Below are 24,002 nucleotides of genomic sequence, written 5' to 3' on the forward strand. Positions count from 1 at the left end.
ATAATGACCCCGCGAGCGATGCTAGCATCGCCAGGGAAGCTGTTTCAGATTTATTTAAAGTAACCCAAGTTGGGCAGTGCAAACTTGACACGGGTTGTCCCTGGAAACTCTTCGATGAGCGATACTAGCATCATCGGGGACATTTCTTTTTGTCCTGTATTCTGAATAGAAGGGTTTATTTCGTCGAAATAAGCCCTCTATCGAGGAATAGTTTCCTGGAGGGGTTTGTCATGAAAATAGTTTTGGTCTGTTCGCCCCCTCTGCTGCTGGTATATATATATATATATATTGGTTGATATCTAAGTGCAATGTTAGCTATTCAATCGTGTCAAACATCCGTTTTGTATTCTCGCTTATTTCCTATCCTAATCTGTTTGTAAAATGTCAAATACACGTTCTGCCGCATTATCCATTTCACCTCTGTTCATTCGATTAACAAGTCTTATCGTTTTATCAAGTTTCATTTACTCGGTTTATTTTATTCTTCTTCAGTAGGCCATTTATTAAGTTTGATAATTACATCTAACTGTAAATTACAGAACCAAATGGTCCAATATTTCGAATGGGTATTTTCTTCAAAAATAGTCGAGTGTCATTGGAAAATTCGTACAAACTTTGAGTGTTGCTGCAATAAATTCTGTACCCTTTTACGTTTACTTTGAATCAATGTCCAAGTCAGTTATAGTTATGTTTAAAGTCATTTGGTTTAAGTATTGTTTAAAGTTTGATTATGCGTACGTGTTTGTTCTTCGTTTAGTTGGAGACTTTGTGAGAGACATGTGATTGCTTTGGTACTTATATTGGAATCGTTTCACGATGATTAGATATATATTTTACAAATGATTAATTATATTTTAGTAAATTAAATTGTATTGTACCGTTTATTGTCCTAGCACACTAGCTGTGTTTGAGTAAATATATAATGTGATCATTTATAGTGCATTCTCGAAGATAGTGCGATTTTAAATTCGCATTGAGCAAGATATTTTCTCGTACCCCTGTATGGGATTGGAAGGTACTGTAATATATCTACAGGTGTACCACAATACCTCGCACTCCTATGCGAGATGGTATTAAAGGAACAACAAAATAATCCTATCTTATCCGGCCATTGTTCACGAAAGCCTTTGAATAAACTCACTTCACTCTTTAACGTCGAATTTATTTTTCTAAAACTGAAATAAGGTGCTTCAGAATCCACCTATTTTATTATGCAAAAACGTCATTCGGAACATATTATGTCTATCGATAACTCTTAGCAACGTGCAGCGCAACACTTTCTGACTAGAGAATGAAAGAAGGCGGAACCGGAACTCCGAAGATCAACAGGACGTAAACTTTTATGGGTGCTATCAGATCTCCGTTGTGCCCGAGGTCTCGATTTCATGGAGACTGCCGGGCGAATCCGAATAATCTCAGTTCAGAACATTTATTTATTTTCTAGCTAACGGCTGCCCTATGGTCGAGTCAGCAGATGCAATGCACGTGGAAGCTAAATATGAAGGTTCCCAGCTTTCATTTCGCTGTGCGGCGGGGTTCGAATTAGAAGGAAACGATTCTGTACATTGCAACGGTTCTCACTGGAGCGCTTCGATACCGAAGTGCGTAGGTAAGTTTGCTAAATTGTTTTCTTCTAGTTTGTTTGCTTTTCAAGTTTTTATTTCCTTTATAAGTAAAACAATATGTCTCTATTTTTTTTATATATTGGCTAATGATTCAATGCCATCTTCAAACTTCTACAATAAGGGATTGGGAAGGTGAGAAGGGGGTAGAGTCTTTAAGGTCACGAGATAGACATATCAGGGTGTGAGAGACTTTGGAGACAATACTTTTTAGTTTTTTTTTTTTTTGCAGTTAGTAATTGTACTTATATATTTCGAAAGACAAATTTAGTATTAAGCATTCAAAGTTTGTACATGTAAAATAATATTCGTCTGGCAGATAATATCATTTCATATTATCAAGCATCGTCATGTATGATCCAGGTTTAACATGAATTATATTCATTCCAGGTCGACATATTGTCACGCATCGTCCTGTAGGATCTAGGTTTAACAGAAATTATTCCATACTAATTCTAGGTCGACATATTGTCACGCATCGTCCTGTAGGATCTAGGTTTAACAGAAATTATTCCATACTAATTCTAGGTCGACATATTGTCACGCATCGTCCTGTAGGATCTAGGTTTAACAAAAATCATTCCATACTAATTCTAGGTCGACATATTGCACACGCATCTTCCTGTAAGATCCAGGTGTGACAAGTAATTGTTCCAAATTGATTCTTGGTCGACATATTGCTCAGATTTATTTTTAGTTTTTAAAGGCAGAATATCCACTTCAACGCTGAATGAAATTATTTGTAAAAAAAAATTCTTGAAGTAAATGATTGCACGTGTTTTGCAACGTAACAATGTTAAAGTCGTTTTAATGCCTTATCTTCGTCTGCAGTCGTAAATTCATTCATTCATTATTTTTTAAAATCATTCATTCATCCGTTTGGTCATTCAGACTCGTACCTGTACAAATCTACATTTAGACGTAGCAATGCAAAACCTGTTAAACAGGTAGTATCCTCTCTCAAGTCGTAGGTGCAAGCTTTAATTAATTCTTGACATGTATATAAACGTGTTGAAGTTTTATAATTATTAATTTGTAAATGGACGATGACAGTTTCATAATTTCTATTTCTGTTCAATATTGCGTTTTGTACAGCAGTGAAATATTAATGCGGATAAGTAAATGAGAACCGTAATGTTACTTACATTCCCTCAAAATGTTGTTCATTTAATTGTTCATGTACCGTTCAAAAATCTGGTAAATTACAATGAAATATAATTTTATAAGACAGTTCGCCATTTGCAGTCACGTAAAAAGGACTGTTTTTCTTTTTACTCATTATACCATGAATATGATACATTTTCCTACTTCAACATGGCATTAAGATCATATCAGTATACGACTTGTTTTCCATCTCATTCGAATCTCGAAACCCTCTTTACATAGGGATAACATTTTCACTGTCTGATGTATATTTTTAATGTTCAATGAACACTTTTATTATATGCTCGTTTTTGTCTCCGTTAACTTTACAATGTCAGAATTATACACTATTTTACAATACTGAACACCTTAATATTACACGCACGGTTTCGATACGTGTGACTAAAATTAGAAACATGTATTAGGAACTACTTTGTAAACAGATCATTTTCATTAATGCAGAACAGGAAGAAGAATTCCATTTATCTCCCTTATGCCCTTTCCGGCTCAACAATTTAAATATTCGGCCGTTAAAATTAAATAACCTAATTCAAATCCCTACTAAATCCTTAACCGTTGTGTCAAGTATCCAAGAGATACCTCTGCGTATTACATTATTCGATGCCCAATCAGTAGGACCACCGGAAAAGCGCACAGAAATAGTTAATTTTATCAACGATCAGAATATCGACGTCTTTCTCCTGACAGAAACATGGCTAAAAACATCAGGCAATGAGCCCAAGTGAGCAGATCTAACACCCACCGGTTACCCTATCAAGTCGTTCCCCCGCCACTCTCGCGGAGGTGGAATTGCTGTCATCACAAAGAACTCCATGATCAAACGTCTTAACCACACCACAAGTTTCAGTTCGTTTGAACCAGTCCAAACCACACTCACAGTGGAACAAAGCTCAGTCCATTTTGTCTGCCTATACCGCCCTCCTCCTAGTAGAACAAAACAAGCTAACTGAATCTCTATTTTTGGAGCAGTTTCAGAATCTCCTTGAATATGGAAATTCGATAGGTGGCAGCCTAATTATTCTTGGAGATGTCAACTTTCACTTTGACTGTCGCGGAAACCCAAATGCATAAAAACTCCTAGATTCCATTAATGTTTTCAACCTCAAACAGTCAGTTAACCAACCCATCCAAAACATGGTCATGTTTTAGACTGGATTCTTCATAGACCGGATGATAATATTCTACGGTACTCCCTGGTATCCCACGAACTTGCATCAGATCACTACTGCATTATACACCATCTTGAAGCTTCAGTCCCTAACCCTCCATCTTTATCTTCTACTAAGAGAAACCTCCGTATGATAAATAGAACCAAACTAATGCATGACATCCAAGCAAACCTAGCAACTAGCTTACCTCCTGCAGCGCCGAGTGGTCTAAAGCGCTCTTCGTTACGGATCACTGCCATCTCACCTCTGTCTGCGGCGGTTCGAGTCTAAGATTCAGCCAATGTGGGCATGTGAGAAAGCTTGCCAGTAGCTTCTCGTGGGTCGGTGGTTCTTTCCGGGGTTTTCCGGGTTCTTCCTCCACCATTAATGCTGGCCGCCATGTATAGCCTATCGTGCTGAAAAATGGCGTTAAACCCCACAACAACAACAACAACAACAACCTCCTGCAGCAGAACAACTCGATAACAGCCTGCGTTCATTGCTCGACAAACATGCCCCAGCCACCAAGTGCAGAGTATCAATTCAAAAGTGTTCTCCATGGTATAGGAGTGTTAGGGACCAGCTTCGCACTACTATTTATATTAATTCTACCTACTATTATCAAATATTATTCTATAGGAATCCAGGGATAGCACTTTCCGTTCTGTCTGGTGTATATTTATAATTCTCTCTGTTTCTCTCTCTCTCTCTCTCTCTCTCTCTCTCTCTCTCTCTCTCTCTCTCTCTCTATATATATATATATATATATATATATATATATATATATATATATATATATATATATATATATATATATATATATTCCACGAATGTGTTACCCGTTTTTCGTGCATATTTTGGTACTGTAACATACCTAACATAATCTTTCTCAACCATTTAGAGAAAAGAGGAAGTCTGTCATGTGACTTTGAGAAAGAGGATCTGTGCGGTTGGTCACTTGATCTAGAAGGAGATTTTGATTGGACGTGGCAAACAGGTTCAACGCCTACATCGGGCACAGGACCGAATTATGATCACACACTAGGACAAACAGGAAAAGGTAAATGTTAATGGGTCACGACCGTGATTCAAAAGTAGGGTCTATTAACATGACCTCAGAGTTTGCTATTGTCTGTCTTCTCTATCACTTGCAATGGGAAGTTCTGATAAAGCTTGTGCGCTTTAAAATGAGCACAAACCAAAATGTAGAATTGGTAAATTTGGGTTAATTTACGGAGTGCCAGCTAGTATATTGTTCACATAACATTGCTGGAATCAAGGAACAAAATGCACGTGCAGAACTTAATTAAATTCGCAATATTTCCGTGCTATATAAGGAGTTAACTAACGATGTACGTATCATTATATACTGGAGTGCTCTGGTATCGCGGATCGGCGAATAAGTAAATAAAGACAATGACCTTCAAGATATTCTATATCTGTTTAGTGTTTTTAATACGTATTTTAACACACATTTAATTTCCAGATTAAATCAGATGATTTTTGAAAACGATCAATAAACAGACACCGTGTAGATTCCTTAGTGTTTCGCTGATTTCACGGTAATACTGAAGAAAATAATTTTACCATGGCATATATTTGTCTTAACGCTAAGACCTTGCTGTATACCCTGCACAAATTGAAAATCAGTTTGAAAGTTGGATGCTACTTTAATGGTACCCATCCCATCACATGCACCCTCCAACAACAGAACTTATCTAAGAGAACTAAAACAACGCATATGTAACCATTTCTGACTGGAGGTAGCGACGTGATTGTCGGTGAGAATGGGCACACCAACATAAGCATGAAAGTACATGTCAACCACAGACTGTTTAAACACAACCAGGTGTTACAACGAAAAGTAATAAATCGTGTACAACGAACTTTTAAGTCAAATGCGAAAGCAAGCAGAAAACAACATTAACATCCTTTATATTTTGACTCTTATTTGCTATCAATGATTCGATCGCTTGCTTCTTGGCAGATATGGTAATCACGTGATCTGACTCTTCAATAATATCATTGGACATTATCATACGACAAACTGGTTAATCGAATCGTTACAGTGATAGCGATTTCAAGAAGATATATATTTTACTTGAGAACATGGTGCAATGCCATGTTTTGAAAAAGTGAAATTCATGGGTGCATTTTTAAAATAGTGTACTCACCAGCGGTTACGCCATTTTCCCGAAATAAAATTTGTGATACTGAACTAGCAATGTATGGTTATCCAATGTATACCAGATAAGTACAGAATAGCTGGCTCTATGAAGGAAATTGTCGAAAACCTCCAATAACGCGATACCAAAGAACCCAGAACCCGCGATATCGTATGAAGCTACCATATATTTTTTAAGACATCGTATCAGTATTGTTCAGTGACAAATTATGAATAGTTGTCATTTTCGCATCTAACATGTTTATACTAATAACTACTGCATGCTTGTATGACGCAGCTGTCAAAACCTTAGTTGCAGAGTTAACACTGATAACAGACAGTGCAAGGTGAAAGGTTTATTCCGTACTGAGTAACAATAAATATCTTTTTGACCAAAACATATTGAGAATTTATGTGTTCTAATCCATATTCTGAAAAAGTAAGTACATATACATATTTTAAAACTAATATATTTACGTATGTCTTGGAAGAAAGTCTTTCAAGCTAGCATTTCATAAGTGCGTCGTCTGCTTGCAAATTCATCGCTGCTTCATCGTATGCTTGGGCAATTCTAAGCATGTCGTCTGCTTGGATCATCGTCGCTGTGTCGTCTACTTGGAAAATTCCGAGTGTGTCGTCTTCTTGGACATTTAATCGTTGCTGGTCGATATGATGCTTTTGGCAACATTATAATTAAATAATGATTTAATTCTTGACATAATATTTCGTTCGCGATCAATTGGATGTAGCAGTCAAATTTTGTAAAATTGCACGACTCCCTCTTTGTTTTGGTTGGCTACCATTGTTTAAATCCTATGTTTTAGAGTATACTTCATGACCTGTTGTAATTATTGTGCATTTTTGTTTTAGTATGGAGGTGGAAATATGTGTATGTTTACGTTACGAGCACAAACACATAAACGTGTAATCATCGTACTGATTAAATAACAAAAAGCTATCTTTGATATCCACCAATCAAATTGCTTAATAAATGAACAGTCTAGAGAACATTGTTGTATGGTATGTCTATGTTCCTTGATGAATTTTCAGCATTACGATTTTGACATTTTATCAACTCCGTTAAATTCAGTAGTCATGTTTCGGATATCCCGTTGGTAGGGTGTTTCAGTAGTAAGGTATATGAGAGGCCAAGACCACATCCCTGAAATCCAGTAATTGTAGTGGCCGCGCACTCTGGTGTTCTTTGTTTTGATGCTGTAATAAGGTAGGCTGTCTTGTGGGCTTGTTTGAGGATTTTTATCCAGTAGTTAAGGAAGTGGCCTCATGATTTTGAATGTTTTGTTTTATTTTTGTATTGTGTGTTTTTTATATAAAAGGTAATAACGTTTCAGTACAGTTGAAGTCTGATGACGGAGGTAGTATTTGTCTTAGCTATTCATTTGATTTTATTTTAGTGCCCTAAAAGGCCTTTATTTCTTGTAATTTAACTAGGGTCCAAATGGTGTCATAAGCCATCTACTACCACTAAATAAAAAAGTTAAATCTATGAAAATTACTTGTCATTGAATTATAAAATTTAACGTCATTCGTATCGGCCTATAACAAGAATTCAATCACATATTTCTAGTCAAAGCGTGCGCTAAATATCTATCATAATACAGTAGAACGTTGACTATGTCTACAATTTTGAAGAGTCGACATGTCTAATCATGTCTGTTAATATGTCTGTACATTACGCTGTTCTTCTTCTCAGCTGTTTGTCCTTGTCACCTGCACTCCGTCAGCACCGCATAAGAGATGGTGATCTTATATAAAACAATGCATCATGATAATGTAAGTTTCGGATACTGGTTGCTGCCCTTGGGAGGTGTTAGATAATAGGAGAATTAGACGAATGGGAATCCAATTACCATGACATAATATTCTTCTTTTATTTAATGTAATATTGCAAGAATTTAACGTTTAATATTAATTGTGAGATTTTTCACAGACTTTAATATGTTAAGTTCTGGTATCATTTTCCAAAACACGAACCACGACACCTCAATGGCTACAATGCCGGACTCAATAGTCAGTGGGATACTGGTTATAATCAGACCAGTTCAATTCAGCTGGCGTAGTGTGTCTCTGGGCGAGGTCCTTTACGTGCGTCTACTGAAGTTTCCTGGCACGGATGTGCAACCAAACGCCAATCAGATTAGTCGTGTATAACATGTGATAACTGCTCTGTTTCAGGCCACTATTTGTTCATCGAGACATCATCACCAATACAGAATGGTTTTCAAGCAATTCTCAAGTCGCCATTTTATATGCCAGACGAAAGTGGCCAGTGTTTCTCCTTTTGGTATCATAGCTTCGGTAGTGGGTGTAAGTATAAGCAAACTTTGATATTTTATCAAATTCGGAACATTCAAACACTTAAATATATTCCACGTGAAATCAGGGGTTAATGCACACCATACTGTATTCTTTTGGTAAGTCTTTCTTTTTGGTAGAACCAAAGAAAATATTTAGAGCCAAATACATGAAAAATACAAACGCTGGCAAGCCTAATTTCTAGCAAGATTGTTCATCTTATCTTAGTGGTGATTTCATTTTTCTTCAACACAACTTGCTATGAGCACAATTGTTTCCGTCCAAACTTGCGCAAAAAGACACATAATTTCATTTTGGCTTTCCTTTTAAAATGACAAAAACAAATAGTATCATTCGCTGGATAGTATTAAATTAAATACTATTTACATTATTGATTTCATGTTAAAAAGCAACAACAATAAATATCACATCTCTGACAAATATTAAATTCAATACTCTGATTACTGTTGATTACACGTTTAACTGCAAAAATAACCACAAAGCATGTAAGCCTGTCTGAAAAGGTATTGAAGTCGATACAATATAACTTTGTTTATCTCATGTAAAACTGCGAAAAGTAAACATAAACCTCTCTGAAAATATGGAAATCCATAATTAGTACATCGTTGATGTCACGTTAAACTGCAAAACGCACGTCTCCTCTCTGAAAATATGGAATTCCAAACTATGTACATTGCTAATTTCATGTTAAACTGAAAAAGGTATATCTCCTCTTTGAAAAGTAATTAGATTCAATACTCTGTAAATCGTTGATTTCATGTTTAACTGCACAAAAGCACTCTCGAAAATACATATACCTGTCTGAAAAGTATTGAATTCAATATAATGTAGAGTTTTTTAAATTATTTTGTTGGATAAACAAAAAAATTAAACCGTATCATTATTTTGGTCACTAATTCGTTTTCATGGTATTTTCATCCAGTATTTGTGCTTTGTATTTTTTTTAAATGTGGCACAATTTTGTTGACCCCACGTTCGGTGTCATTCAGTAGTCTGGCTGGTCTAGTAATATTTAATTTCATTTTTAATGTCCTAGTATTCCAATGCTGTCCAACCCGCGGCTCGCGGGCTGGTTTCAAACGGCCCGCCAGAGCTCGAGCAGCTTTATAGTAGTTGCTTTTCTATTATCTGCTGCGGCCCTCGGCTTCAATAAAACCATTTTTCAGTGGCCCATGGTGTCAAAAAGGTTGGACAGCACTGTAGTATTCTATGCTGGATTGCGATACACAATAAAATAGGCCTGCATTGTGATACACACTAGAATAAGGCGGCATGGTGATACACAATAAAATAGACCGGCATTGTGATACACAGTAGAATAACGTAAGGCGGTATGGTGATACGCCAAAAATAGGACAGTATCGTTATGCACAATAAAATAAGAGTGGTATGGTGATACACAGCAAAATAGAGCGCAATGAATGGACAAGATAAAATAAGTCAGTCTGACTAAGTCTGCCTTAAGCGTATTGAATCTAGTTTGACTTGTTCATATATATATATATATATATATATATATATATATATATAAAACCAAAAACTCTTAAATTAGGGCTCTGAAGTAATCGTTTCTCTTTCAGTGCTATCGAGGTTGGAAGTTTTTGTATGGAAGGAGGGCGAGAAAAAAGAGGATCTCACATCCCGATTTACACTTGACTATCTTACAGGCGATGAGTGGAAGAAGGAGACCTTCTACATACCCCTGCTAAAGGAACCTTTCAAGGTAGCTCCTAATACTTCTTTTCAACTTGTCAATCAACCACACTTAACACCGTCTTGTCTTGACCTATAGCAAGGCTGCCAGGTTTTATTTGTACACACAAATACACTTGTATTTGGCTATTGTATTGACTGGATAACATACAAATCAACATTAAATGTATCCAATCAAAACCCAGTCTCTCCTGATCAAAACATGAATGATATTTCTTGTCGATTGCGCGCTCATCATGGTATCTTTAGTGATTATTTTACGAATCAACGACCAAGGAACGATGAACAAGGAATGGTCAACAATCGCTCATGTTAACAGATGCCGCATATTCTGCACGGAACCTCTGTTTTATTCATGATCATCGAGCCTCTACCTCAGTCATGATCATCGAGCCTCTACCTCAGTCTTGATCATTAGTTTGTAGTCAGAATAGTGCTCATTCCAAACCATTATGAGGAAAATGATTGGTCAATGGAGATGTCTTTCTCTTATAACCTTAATATGGATTAAGTCTGACAGAAATCCAATCGGACTATCCGAGCCGACACTCTGAGTACTACTCGCTACATATTATCCCCATTTTTTTAGACTCGCCCAACTTCGACTTAACTGCGTCCTCCCTAGCTTATTCAATGTGCAGATGTGGAATCTTATGGAGACACCAATGAAACAAAGAAAAGTGCACGGTTGGACAGAGGCTCGAGCACAGGACCTCCCTAATCATAATTCTAGATAGGCGTTCTATTATTTGAACTATTGGAATTGACGTGCCCAGTCCTACCCTTTACACTTCATTCCTGTCGTGTTGATGGAGCATTCCATGTGGATGTTTAAACCGTTCGTATCGAGCGCTCTAAATGGAACTGCTTGATGTTTTCACTGCTGTTCACCTGTCGATTATCTTAGCTGCGCGGAAACGAACTTTTATAAATTAAAATCTGCTTTGAATTCCATCGTCAATGAAATGTAAAGAATTTATTGGGAAAGCGGATAAGAGATCATTCGTAATATAGACCACACCCCAATCGTGCTTTGAATCGAGTTTGGGAAAGAACTCAGTGGATATACCGTATGAATTAGTTTCAGCTTAAACGGTCTCCTTTTATTTAAGTGTCATATGAACCTCGTTCGTTCTGTCGATTCAGAACAAAATAGTTTGGCTTAGTTATGCTCACAATACTCCGTCATAGTATACACCTAGCTGCAAGCAAAAAATAGCAGTTACATTAAAACTCGAAGGAGCAGTAATTTCCCCCATAAGTACATTTTCAAATGCTTACCATAAATCTTACTTCGTGTTATGTATATTTAATTTGTATTGTTTGTTGTCTTTTCTCAATGATTATATGGTAAGTATATATGTATTTTTTTCATTGACCTTAGTCCAAAATCAAGTGTATGGTTTACCTGACCAGTTACATTTTGTTTTGTAAACAATATAATAGTTTCAAGATGACGTGTTGCAGGAAACATACTTTGACTAAATTTCTCTTTTAGTTGTTTTTCATCCGAATTTAGTCAAAGTATGTTTCCTGCAACACGTCATCTTGAAACTTTTGGACCATTCTTGGAAATAAACATAGTCTATATTCGACAATTAGGTGTAGTTAAAAGACTCCAAGGTTTTTTGTGTGCATGTATTACTTTATTTCGAATTAAAATCTTTTTATTTTCGGTTGAGATGTTTAGAATAATACTTGGTCACATTTGTTGGTGGTGGCATATATACAGATTGGCTCTATCCGGTATAGACACAGACTGCTTACTTGTTTTGTTCAAAGTCAGGTAAAAAACAAAAAACGAGGTTTAAGTGGAAGCCGTCAGGGCGATATGTATTTGCATGCCATTTGAATCAAGTTCCGTCCAATGTCCCGAAACAAAATATAAATGAGGTTTGTTGTATTGATTACATATATTTTTTAAAAATCGTTCCAAATATGTTCTGAAATAAAGCGTGAATGAAATCTAAAATAATCTGAGATGTAGAAGTTCGTGTTTCTGGTACTAAAAATATTGACACGTAAACTTGAGTGAAAATTTCAAAAAAGTTCTAATCTGGTCGTGTGATAGGGAAATGCAAATTTAACATTCATATCAAATGTCAAGTGATCAGTGCAATATTAAAGGTACATGTGTGTGTGTCTATATATATATATATATATATATATATATATATATATATATATATATATATATATATATATATATATATATATATATATATGAATAACAATTATTAAAAATAACAGTGGTTTTGCCAATATCGTACTCTTATGCTATTGCATAAGTCAACTGATTTTATGGGGGCAATAAACTGACAAGGTCAGATAAGCTGTTGTGAAACACAGTGAGTAGGTCATTCGGGCTTTCACGACCCAGTCTGAGTAGATGATCATTCGTGCTTTGAAGACTCAAACTGAGTAGATGACCATTTGGGACTTGATGACTTAAACTGAGTAGTTGGTGATTCAGGCCTTGATGACACAAACTGAGTAGATGGTTATTCGGGCTTTGACTCCTCAGACTGAGTACATGGTCTGTCGGGTTTTGATGACTCAACGTTTCACATAAGATGTCAACGAACTAGATTGACGACAGAAGATGAGCTTATCGTAACTGGTTTGTTGACATAATCATAAACATGAAATAGTAACAGTTTAGATGACTTACTAGGACTAGTGTATGTCATAGGCCTCTGTATCTTTAACGCTTACATTTACTTGCAGAAACTTAGTAAACTCAGAAGTTAAACAGTATATTCGAGATAGGAAATATTTTCTAGTTTCGAAGCGCAAATACAAGTTCAAACCATCAAAGCATAATGTTTTGCACAAACACCATGCAGTGTATCAAGAATCGATGCAACTTTTTTTCATAAGCTGGAAAATAGTATTTTTCATTATTAGTATAATTAATAATCTAACACGTGATTTTCCCTGAACATGAAATTCGCATTTATATCATCATCGTTATTTATAACCTAAGACATGATTTTCCCCCTTGAACATGCAATCACCACTTATATCAGCAGCATAATCTATGACTAAAGTATTATTTTCCTCTGAACATGATATTCCAATTTAGATCATCCAAATTACCTAAATAACAAAACTAAAAAAAAAAAAACCAACAAGGAACATTTTTCAGTTTGTTCAATAACTGAATACATCGTTATCATTCAATTTATTTCATTAGATTATGTCCAATTAAATTCAGTGTTATCTAAATAAATACTTTCAGATAATGTTTGTTGGCACTCGCCTTAGAGGGTCAAAGCACGATATTGCGATTGATGACGTCAGTTTGGGACCATGCCCAGGTAAGTATTTAGACTGTGATAATGCAACATAACATTGCAATAAGTCAAGCAACGGCATCCACATAAGACATTTTTAATTGACGGCATCCACTTGAGACATGTTTAATTTGATGGCATCCACCTGAGACATTTTTAAATTGACGGCATCCACTTGAGACATTTTAATTGACGGCATTCATTTGCCTCACTGTTTAACTGAAGGTGTCATATATATATATATATATATATATATATATATATATATATATATATATATATATATATATATATATATATATATATATATATATATATATATATGTTTAAATAGCTGTTGTAAATCGTTACATGAGTCTAGAGATACAGTGTCTATTCGTGTTCTGCTGATATGCATTACATATTTTTTATGTACATCCTGTCATTTTCCATCAGGAAAAACATATGAGCAGGGTACATGCGGTCATTCATATATAAACGACTTAATGTAAATCGGGTGTGCAGTGCATATGAGATATTATGTCTTGCTCATTATGAAAGTGTCACAATCATGTGTACAGTGTCAATCAAATATTACATGTTGTTCATAAAAGTGTGATAAATGTTTGTACAGTGCCAATCCGATCATGCATCTGAATTACGATAAAAAGCGTGATAATAATTGTTACCATGACAACCCAATATGATATCTTGTTGATTAAGACAGAAGTGTGACAATCGTCGAAAGCATCTTGTACAGTTGAAATGTGTTCGTAGAACACAGATCAGATGTTCTGACATTGTGATTGAAACTGACCTAAAGGCAAAACCTTATCAATGTGTGGTGACGGGTAGAGCACAAGTATATATAGCAACAAATGCATTATGGAGCACAAAGATAAGAGGGATGTGCCGTGGTAACTGAGTGGTGAGCGTACCAGACTTGCAAGCAGATGGGTGCGTGTTCGACTTCTGCCAAAACCAGCATGGTCAGCGGCTATAGTGCGTCTCTGCTCAATACTTTGTTTTTCAGTTGGCTTGGCACGACGTAAACTTTCATGTGATGATAGGCCATTAAGTGCTAATCAATCAGTCAATCAATAAATCCATATAATGCCATTCAGTGTTAATCAATCAGACAATCAAAAAATCTATATACGTTTTGAAACTTTCAAGATCCTGGATAATAGAGGCTACTCATTAGCACGCCATTTTCTATAGAATGGAACAAAATATACTGCAATTTTCAAGAAAACTGAGAACAGAAATGACGAAGTTTTAAAAACCAAACGTTGTGCATGACATACAGTTAAAAACTGCCTAGTTGTCTAACCGTCGCTATGTAATCATTGACTGTACACTGTCATTGAATGACCACAGTGCCAACAGTCTATAACTTTCTTAAAATGGAGGCCCAAAAGGCGAAAGTAAGTACAAAGCCATAAAAGTGGAGAAACATCATTCATATAGTCCTGCTTAGTTACTAAACTTGTTAAACTCAGATCAAAAACAGATAAAGTAAGTGCAACACCATAAAAGTGTGAAATAATCTCATGTTTAAACAGCAACTGTACAATTAATTTCCAACATTTATATAATTACAATTGAATGTGCAACTTTAAATGTCAGTCTTCAACGAAGCAATATGTGCCTTACATGTAGATCCAGCCAGACTCTCGCGTAACTCCGTATAATACGGCGAAGATATCATGCAGCCACGCGAGAGTCTGAATGAGACTAGTTTTAATGATACTATTTTTTTTTAAATTGGCAGAATGATATTTTTGTCGATAATTTTAAGAAACTAATAACATAATTTATTGGTTAATTACCTTATCATTCCTCACTATGTATTTATGAACGAAAATAATAGAGGGAAAATAAGTTTACAAGTCTTTTCTCTATTTGTTTTCTCTCTCTCTCTCTCTCTACAGAAAATATGACGTTAAATACAGTGGCAATTATGACTACCACGGAATCGACCACAACAAAAAACCCACCAACAACGGTAGCGGAAGTAACAGCAAAACAGACAAATGCAACAACAGGAGAAAGTGTACCTACAAATACGACTTCAGCGGTATCGACACAAATTTCAACATCCGACTTCTCTGGACATTTTGGACAAAAGGTCAAAGAATCTTTATCCTCCGTTGCTAAATCAACTTCAGAGAACGACATATCCTCAGAGAAAATTACTCCATCTGTTTTTAACGTTCATGATATAAAACCTGGTTTAAATGCGGGAAATCGGGTAGTGGAAGTTAAGAATCCTGTCAAGGATTCGGATGACGACCGAAAAATGGACACCATGGCTGTATCTATCGCGGTAGGAGTAGTTGCCATGGTGGCCGTAGCAGTAATTGTTGCAACCGTCTATTACTTACACCAGAGACGAAGAAGGGACAAATTCACTACGGAGGAGATGAGACCAGTGAATAACCCGGTATATGACGTTAACTTGGAACATGAGGGGGAATAGACCGTTTCATCTCAGGATATCGTACATATAAAATTGTAAGCAAGCGTAAATTTTTAAGAACGTTGCGAGGACTGCTGATGGAATGTGTCTTTAAGAAGAGCTGTGACTTTACTTTCGTAAAAAGCATAGTCTTGTCATATTACATACATGTAATGACCCCAACCACCGGTCTCTTTCATGCGAGAAAACCACGAAATGGAGGACGTTTCAGTTACGCGAGCGTTGGATCCAGAATGCTGATGAAATATTTAGTTGTATAGCTAAAGAGTATCTCGTTTTATGGGCATTAAGCAAAGTCGCGTCTGGCTGATTAAGCATGATGGGTAACATGCAATACCTTTACTATAACACGTCCTGTATCAATTTATTTCACGAGAAACAGCGGTACAAGTATTGACATGTAGACATTGTTTTCAAAGATAACAAACAGATAACAAATAAAGATAACAAACAGAAAAGCGACAAGGGGTCGAACCAAATTCTCAGCTCTCTGAAACTTAGTTTTAAAAAAAAAGTCATCCGTGGGTTTTGTTCTTAAATAGACAACTAAATATTTTGTCCCACACACACTAGATCATACTCGCGTATACTATGCATGCCTGTACATAACACACATATTCTCTTTACAATTCGGCAGTTCTCTGAAATGCTCCTACAATATAACAATATAACGATGCATATACTTGATTCACAATTTAATAATAATAATAATAATAATAATAATAATAATAATAATAATGGCCAGAAAAGACAATACTCTTTTAAGTAAACAAGATATTTCTACTATGCTTTCTGTTATAATACTATGCCTTCTGTTAAGCAAACACATGATTCTTGATCATATAACGTCTGGTCATTTCTATAAACTATTGACCACTGTCGACTGTACTTGAATTCAAAACCCTTTAGTACATAAATTTATCAATTTCTATGAAAATTGTTAAGCAAATTATTGCGTTTGTTTCCTGCTAAAATAACATTTCCGCTGAATGAGTTCGCACAGTATAACAGGAAAATGAACTGTACGTGTAGTCATTAATTTAAGTCGTCAAATTCGGATAGTGGAGCTCTAACTTCAACGACAATCCCACAAGTTTCCTAAGGATTGTCATTTTTACAAGGGTATGATCACATGACGCAAGCTGTTAATAGCATCAGCGCACCACAGATTCAATTAAATATCATATTTAGTGCTACTCACAATTACGCTTGGGGAAGGCTCATCACATCTGCAGAGGGATGCATGGGTGGGGTGCTCAGGTTTCTTATGAATCTGGATATTTTATGTTTCTTTTAAATAAATGACAATACATTTTGCAACTGGTATAATGGACATAATATGCTCTTTTTCTATAAATCAGAGCAAGAATATATTCTGAAGCTGATTGAGGGCCTGAGGTTCCTTTTTGTAATGTCAAGGCCACATTTAAGCATCCCCCCTGAAAATTAAATCGCCGGTCACTTAATTATCTTGGCCAGCAGTACAAGCAACAGGAGATGAAAGTGGATAAGCCTGAATATCAAGTAGACAGAATATGGTCCCAGTTTCACTCGGTTTCTCAACATCTTTTCTCTAATGGAATTTTACGTTATTTTGATTATGATGCTTCTTAAAACTACTCCTTGGATGAAAATTAGCTCTTTGGTTAAAAATTGTCACACTGGGAATAATTCTGATAAAGAAGTTAAGAGATTTCTCAAATTTGAGGAAATCTCTTATTTTCCTCAATTACAAAACTGAAAACTTCTCATGATAAATTAAAATATTCTTATTTTATTTTGACCTCGATTACAGCTGAATATTAAGATAAAAAACATTGTTGCCAACCAATTAATCAAGATAATCGAACATTTGAATGTGAGGAAGACACTTCGAGATGCTTAGTGAAACTTGGGATTGGATCTTATACACTGACGTGCTTAGTGAAACTGGGGCTTGCATCTTATTCACTGATGACGCTTCAGTGAAAATGGGACTAAGATCTTGTACACTGAGGTGCTTAGTGAAACTGGGGCTAGGATCTCATACACTGGGGTGCGTTTATGTGCTCTTCCCTTCAGTATAGGTTCCAAAATATTTATGTACAATTTGTTTTCTTAGTGAATTGATAAACTTTAAGTTTTTTATAGAGCTTGTTTATTTCAAGTTCAAAACATGGTAATAACTTGTCCACACATTATATTACTGTATATCAATTACCAGCATATCTGGCTAAAAGGACAGCGGAGTGAACAAGAGCCTCTGAGAGAAACTGACGCTCTACTGCCGAAAAGATTTTCCATAGATCCAAGGGAAATCCTTTCTTCTTTCAAACTGCTGAGTGTTGAAACTACCTCTGTTATTAAGCAATAGTATGACTTTTAATATGGCCACTGTGGCGGCCAAATTGATCGGGACCATTTTCCTTTAGGATCAAAAAGACGTAATTGGAATCACTTTGGTGAAACCCAATATTGTTATTACCATCCATCGAAGATAAGAAGCTACAAGATTTTTTTTTCAAGATGGCTGCTCTGGCGGTCATGCTGGTAATCAGATCAGCTGCAGTTGTATTAAAGACCAATTAATCATCATAAGAAGTCTAGTGAAAGCCACATGTTGTTATGACCATCTATTCAATAGGTGTTATGACCATCCATTCAATAGGTGTTATGACCATCCATTCAATAGGTGTAACATTAACTAGATTCTCTTCTGATTATAAAGTTTTAATGAGCCCAGTGTGGGGTGGTGTCGAACGCGAAGCTAGACAGCCACTACAACTCGACTGGACATTCAGTGCGGTCCCTCCATATGCTATTGATTGAATCTAACCATGGGTGGACCGATTTAAAACGAGAATGCAAAGAACAACAATGAATACTGTACTTGATAAATGATGGGAGTTAGACCAAAATGAAAAACACATGTAACTTTTACAATGCAATATTAAAATTACAGCCATGCATCAAATTTATCAGAATTATGCAATTTGTGCGATATTTTCCAAAGTTAATAATCAATAACTTATTAATTTTATTATTATTATTATTATTATTAGTAGTAGTAGTAGTAGTAGTAGTAGTAGTATACCATTCTTTATACATTTTTCATTTAATAGCCAAATAACATAACTCTACTGGGATATAATTTCTTCGATGAACTGTTGGTACCGTTGATTTTTCGCCACGAATGGTTTCCGTCCTGTGTTGTTTAATTGGGTAATAATGCTTTGGTTCTCAGTGCCATATAAATGATATACCTTCTTTGATATTTCCTATACAACTTTGTTGAGCTGGCGAAAGCAAAACTTGGAGGTGGCGTTTACCCTTTTTAACGCCGTTTTTCAACTGTTTATACTTTTTCTTCTATTTATTTGTTGCTTGTAGATCTCTCCGTCATGAAGTCATTAAGAATGTTGCAGGCTAGAATTATCCATTTTATATTTATACACCATTCGGCATCCTTCTATTTTATCCAGACTTTCTGAGAAGTTCAATGAGACACACTTAGTATCATAATGGTGGAAACTTTTTAACAAACATATGAACGGTTTCCGTAAAGGTCACAGATGTCAGGTGGTTTCCGTAAAGCTCACAGATGTCAGGTAGTTTCCGTAAAGCTCACAGATGTCAGGTGGTTTCCGTAAAGGTCACATATGTCAGGCAATTTGCTACATTTACTTGAAGACTGAGAAGGCTCTTGACGAAAATGAATATGTAGCTGCAGTTCTGCTGAATTTATCTAAGGCTTTATAACAATTCCATCACGACATTCTCATCTGTGAGCTATGATCTGTCGGGTTTGGCTCAGTATGATTCTCATCTGTCAAATCGAAAGCAGAGCATTTAGGGGCATGATGTCTGTACTAGCGTGACCCCATTTTAAAATAAAGGGTTCTTCGTCGGTCAGTCCTCATACCGTTTTTCTCTAATGTTGTTATCGATGATATTTTCTGTTTCATTAAATATGGCTTTTTATATAACTATGCAAATAATAAAACGTTGTCCTTTACTTCGCCTGATTTTGACACTGATTAACAAAACGGATATTTTGTCTAACATTCTGATTGGTTTACTGTAAACAAAATGCAGCAAACTGCAAGCCAACTCCAAAACGTTTCAAGCACTAGTTGTGGTAAAAGGAAGCCTGTACGTAACATAAGGATTCCCGTCATAAACTCTAATGAAACTGTAAAACTGCAAGGAATTTACAATCATACAATCAATTACCTTTTCCAATTTCAACTTGTCCCTCAGCCTGGCATTGCTGCAGTGATATGAATACTAAACCTAAGAAAATACAAGAGCATGATCCGAGAGTTGTTTATGATGATTCCAAAAGTCATGCACACTTACTCAAGAATAAAATGCAAACTCTCAATGTGCACAGACTTCTAAAGACTTTTAAAATTGTGAATAAACAAATTCCTAAATGTTTGGATGTTTGTTAAAGACAATAAGCACAAATTTAGATATTCCAATATTTGGATGTTCCAAAAATCAACATCGGACCAAAACTTTTTAAATATACAGCTGTCATTCTATGTAATGAGCTACCAAATCGCTTCAGAGAACAAAAAAATTTTAATTCATTTTTGATTATTAATTTTATCCTGGAATGGTAAAGATTTTAAATGTAATGTTGCAAATAATACACCCCAACTCTACTGCCATGATGACGAAAAATAATATGTGTTACCGTTTTGCTTCATCTGTCCTTTTCTTACGTACCATCAAGTGCCCTAGTGTTAACTTTTATTTTTAAGTAAGGCATAATCTGCATCTCAGCATAATATTTTAAATCCGGAATAGACGTTTTTGCGTTTAATTTTAATTTAAATTTCGATTTCTACTTGTAACGTTTAGTAACATAGCTTTCATTCAATTCTGTAAATTCTCATAAATTGTAGTTCTTAATATAACAAAATTTTAAATTCATTTTTAAATTTAATTTTAATTAAGTGCGCAAATAAAACTGTCAATGAAGAGTTCGTAACCTAAATACTTGTAACTCGTTAATTCTCAGTGAGTCTCTGTCCAAGGCAATTACAAAATAGACTAAACAAGGTAATTACAAATGGAAATTACAAACAGGCAAGAAAAGGCAATTACAAAACAGACAAAACATGGCCAGACATTAACAAGAAAACTATGATACAGAGACAAAACAAGGGCATCACAAAACAGAGACAAAATATAACAAACAAAACAAAGAAAAAGTGTTACATTTACCAAGTTTACATGAGTATGTACAATGGAAGTTTTATTTGAAAACTTTAGATGTTTGCCTAATTGGATTGCACTCCAGTGATTGGATGGCAACATAAACGGTATTGCTCTACACAGCAACAATACCATTTATTTTCGTAATGTGAAGCTTATTATATCCCGTATTATATATATATATATATATATATATATATATATATATATATATATATATATATATATATATATATATATATATATATATATATATATATATATATATATATATACTTTTTCTTATATTGTCATTATTCAGACATGTTACAAATGTCAGAACAAATAGTAACGTCATGTGCCTTTTCGCCCAACATTTGTACACATGTATATCGTATAGAGTATATTACGACAACATTCATACGCATAATATATGTTTCGGAATACATTCATTCACGCGTGTATGTTTAAGAATACATTACAACATTCATATACATGTATATCTTTCACAGTACATTCGATTAACATTCATATACACATATTCGCAATACATTACAACAATGTACATATTCTTGTATATTTTTCACAACATTAATATATGTATGTATATCTTTCACAGTACATTAAAAAAACATTCATATACAAGTATGTATTTTAGAGTCCATTAGGACAAGATTACATGCATGTATATATTCAGGCTACATTGAAATTATTTCTTTATTTTTGTAAATGTATATTTCACCGGTTAATAAAATTTGACTTCCTGTAGCTATGGTTCATTTTTCTCTCATTCCTTCAGATAACGTTTGATTTCTTTCTTTTTCGCTTCAATTTATTTTCATCGGAATATTTAAAGTCATTTCTTGCTCCAGTCAATACAAGCTTATCTCACTACAGATCACCAAGGATTTCCATGTCAACACATGATTCTATCTTTCAAATCTTAAAAGGTTCAACCTTTTAAGAACCTAATATTTAACCAGCTCCGTATATCCAGTATTGTGCTGACATGCTGTTGAGTTCTTTACGCGTATACTTATATATGTAAAACATTATTGTTGTTGTTATTATTATTATTATTATTATTATTATTATCGAGGCAGAATATAAAGTCGAATTCTTCAATCACTCTTGTTAGAGGGTGTGACAGTGTCCTAGATCCACATGTGAACATACTCTAGACGCGAGTGTACTGTAGATGATGAATGTACTCTAGGTCTAAATGTTAGCATACTCTAGACGCGAGTGTACTGTAGAAGGTGTGAGTGTACTCTAGATCTAGATATGAGCATACTCTAGATGCGAGTTTTCTGTAGGTTTGAGTGTACTCTAGATCTAGATATGAGCATACTCTAGATGCGAGTTTACTGTAGAAGGTGTGAGTGTACTCTAGATCTAGATATGAGCATAATCAAAATGCGAGTATACAGTAGATGGTGAGTGTACCCTAGATCTAAATATCAGCATACTCTAGACGCGAGTGTACTGTAGATGATGAATGTACTCTAGGTCTAAATGTTAGCATACTCTAGACGCGAGTGTACTGTAGAAGGTGTGAGTGTACTCTAGATCTAGATATGAGCATACTCTAGATGCGAGTTTTCTGTAGGTGTGAGTGTGTCTAGATCTAGATATAAGCATGGTCTAGATGCGAGTATACTGTAGAAGGTGTGAGTGTACTCTAGAGTTAGATATGAGCATAATCTAGATGCGAGTATACTGTAGATGGTGAGTGTACTCTAGATCTAAATGTCAGCATACTCTAGATGCGAGTGTACTGTAGATGGTGAGTGTGCTCTAGATCTAGATAAAAGCATACTCTAGACGCGAATGTACTGTAGATGATGAGTGTATTCTAGGTCTAAATGTTAGCATACTCTAGACGCGAGTTTACTGTAGATGGTGAGCGTACTCTAGATCTAAATGTCAGCATACTCTATATGCGAGTGTACTGTAGAAAGTATGAGTGTACTCTAGGTCTAGATATGAGCATACTCTAGATGCGAGTGTACCGTAGATGGCGAGTGTACTCTAGTTCTAAATGTCAGCATACTCTAGATGCAAGAATAATGTAGAAGTTGTGAGTGTACTCGAGATCTAGCAAACTCGTGTATCTTCAAGATCCTGTCATATATAATTGTTATGATGATGCATATCATTTATGACGTTACGTAATGACGTAATTGTTGTTTTAAAATAAAAGACGTCATCCGTTACTTTCAAAACATTTCGTGCCTGAAGAAGCATACATTAAATGCGAAACTAGTTGCACAGAATTTTCGGCGTTTGTGTTGTTTTTTATCACAATACTCGAGATCAAGATATAACTTCCTCTTTAATTATACCCTGAACCAGATCCATGGCAACTTTTAGACTGGTCACTAGACTTGTGACAAAATCCTTGGTAACTTGTTACCTCCACTCCTTCTCTAGCCTTTCCACCACATAGGCTGCATCTGTCATCCAGTACCAACTGTTCTTTAGCTCGTTAAATAGCTCTATACTCATCTTCCTTTATTCTGTGTAGAATGGCGCGAACGACGAACGCTTTGACGTTATATTTGTCAAGCACGGACGTGAAGAAAAACATCCCCTGCACTCACTTCACGTATTATATACTATCCCCATACGCGAAAAAGCAAAAAACTAACCACAAATATACTATCCACACACGCGAAGAGGCAAAATCAAACCCAAATTATACTATCCACACACGCGAAGAAGCGAAACAATAACAAATATACTATCCACACAAGCAAAGAAGCAAAAGCTAACCACAAATATACTATCAACACACACGAAGAAGCAAAATCAAACCCAAATAATACTATCCGCATACGCAAAGAAGCAAAATCAAACCAAAATTATACTATTCACACACGCGAAGAAGCTAACAAGACACAAATATACTAC

The 24,002-nt window shown here is 35.4% G+C and overlaps 1 protein-coding gene across 2 annotated transcripts in view; it reads left to right on the top strand.

Annotated features, from left to right (window-relative positions):
• LOC149790356 (uncharacterized) overlaps nucleotides 1-21,857 on the top strand; it is an 87,295-nt gene extending 65,438 nt beyond the window's left edge. Inside the window, exons 3-9 of one of the 2 annotated variants that reach the window (XR_016423828.1) lie at nucleotides 1,445-1,609; nucleotides 4,836-4,994; nucleotides 8,295-8,426; nucleotides 10,016-10,158; nucleotides 13,390-13,468; nucleotides 15,358-19,463; nucleotides 19,522-21,857. Coding sequence is in view for 1 of the 2 variants with exons in the window: in XM_089972402.1 (XP_089828528.1) it covers nucleotides 1,445-1,609; nucleotides 4,836-4,994; nucleotides 8,295-8,426; nucleotides 10,016-10,158; nucleotides 13,390-13,468; nucleotides 15,358-15,905 (1,226 nt within the window). In the remaining variant the exon portion in view is untranslated. Of the gene's footprint in view, nucleotides 1-1,444; nucleotides 1,610-4,835; nucleotides 4,995-8,294; nucleotides 8,427-10,015; nucleotides 10,159-13,389; nucleotides 13,469-15,357 lie in introns of both variants that reach the window. The other variant, XM_089972402.1, reaches the window with a different exon arrangement.
• The last annotated feature ends 2,145 nt before the right edge of the window (nucleotides 21,858-24,002 follow it).

The sequence above is a fragment of the Sinohyriopsis cumingii genome, chromosome 10 (genome assembly GCF_028554795.1).
Source record: "Sinohyriopsis cumingii isolate HCF-2022 chromosome 10, ASM2855479v2, whole genome shotgun sequence".
NCBI lineage: Eukaryota > Metazoa > Mollusca > Bivalvia > Unionida > Unionidae > Sinohyriopsis > Sinohyriopsis cumingii.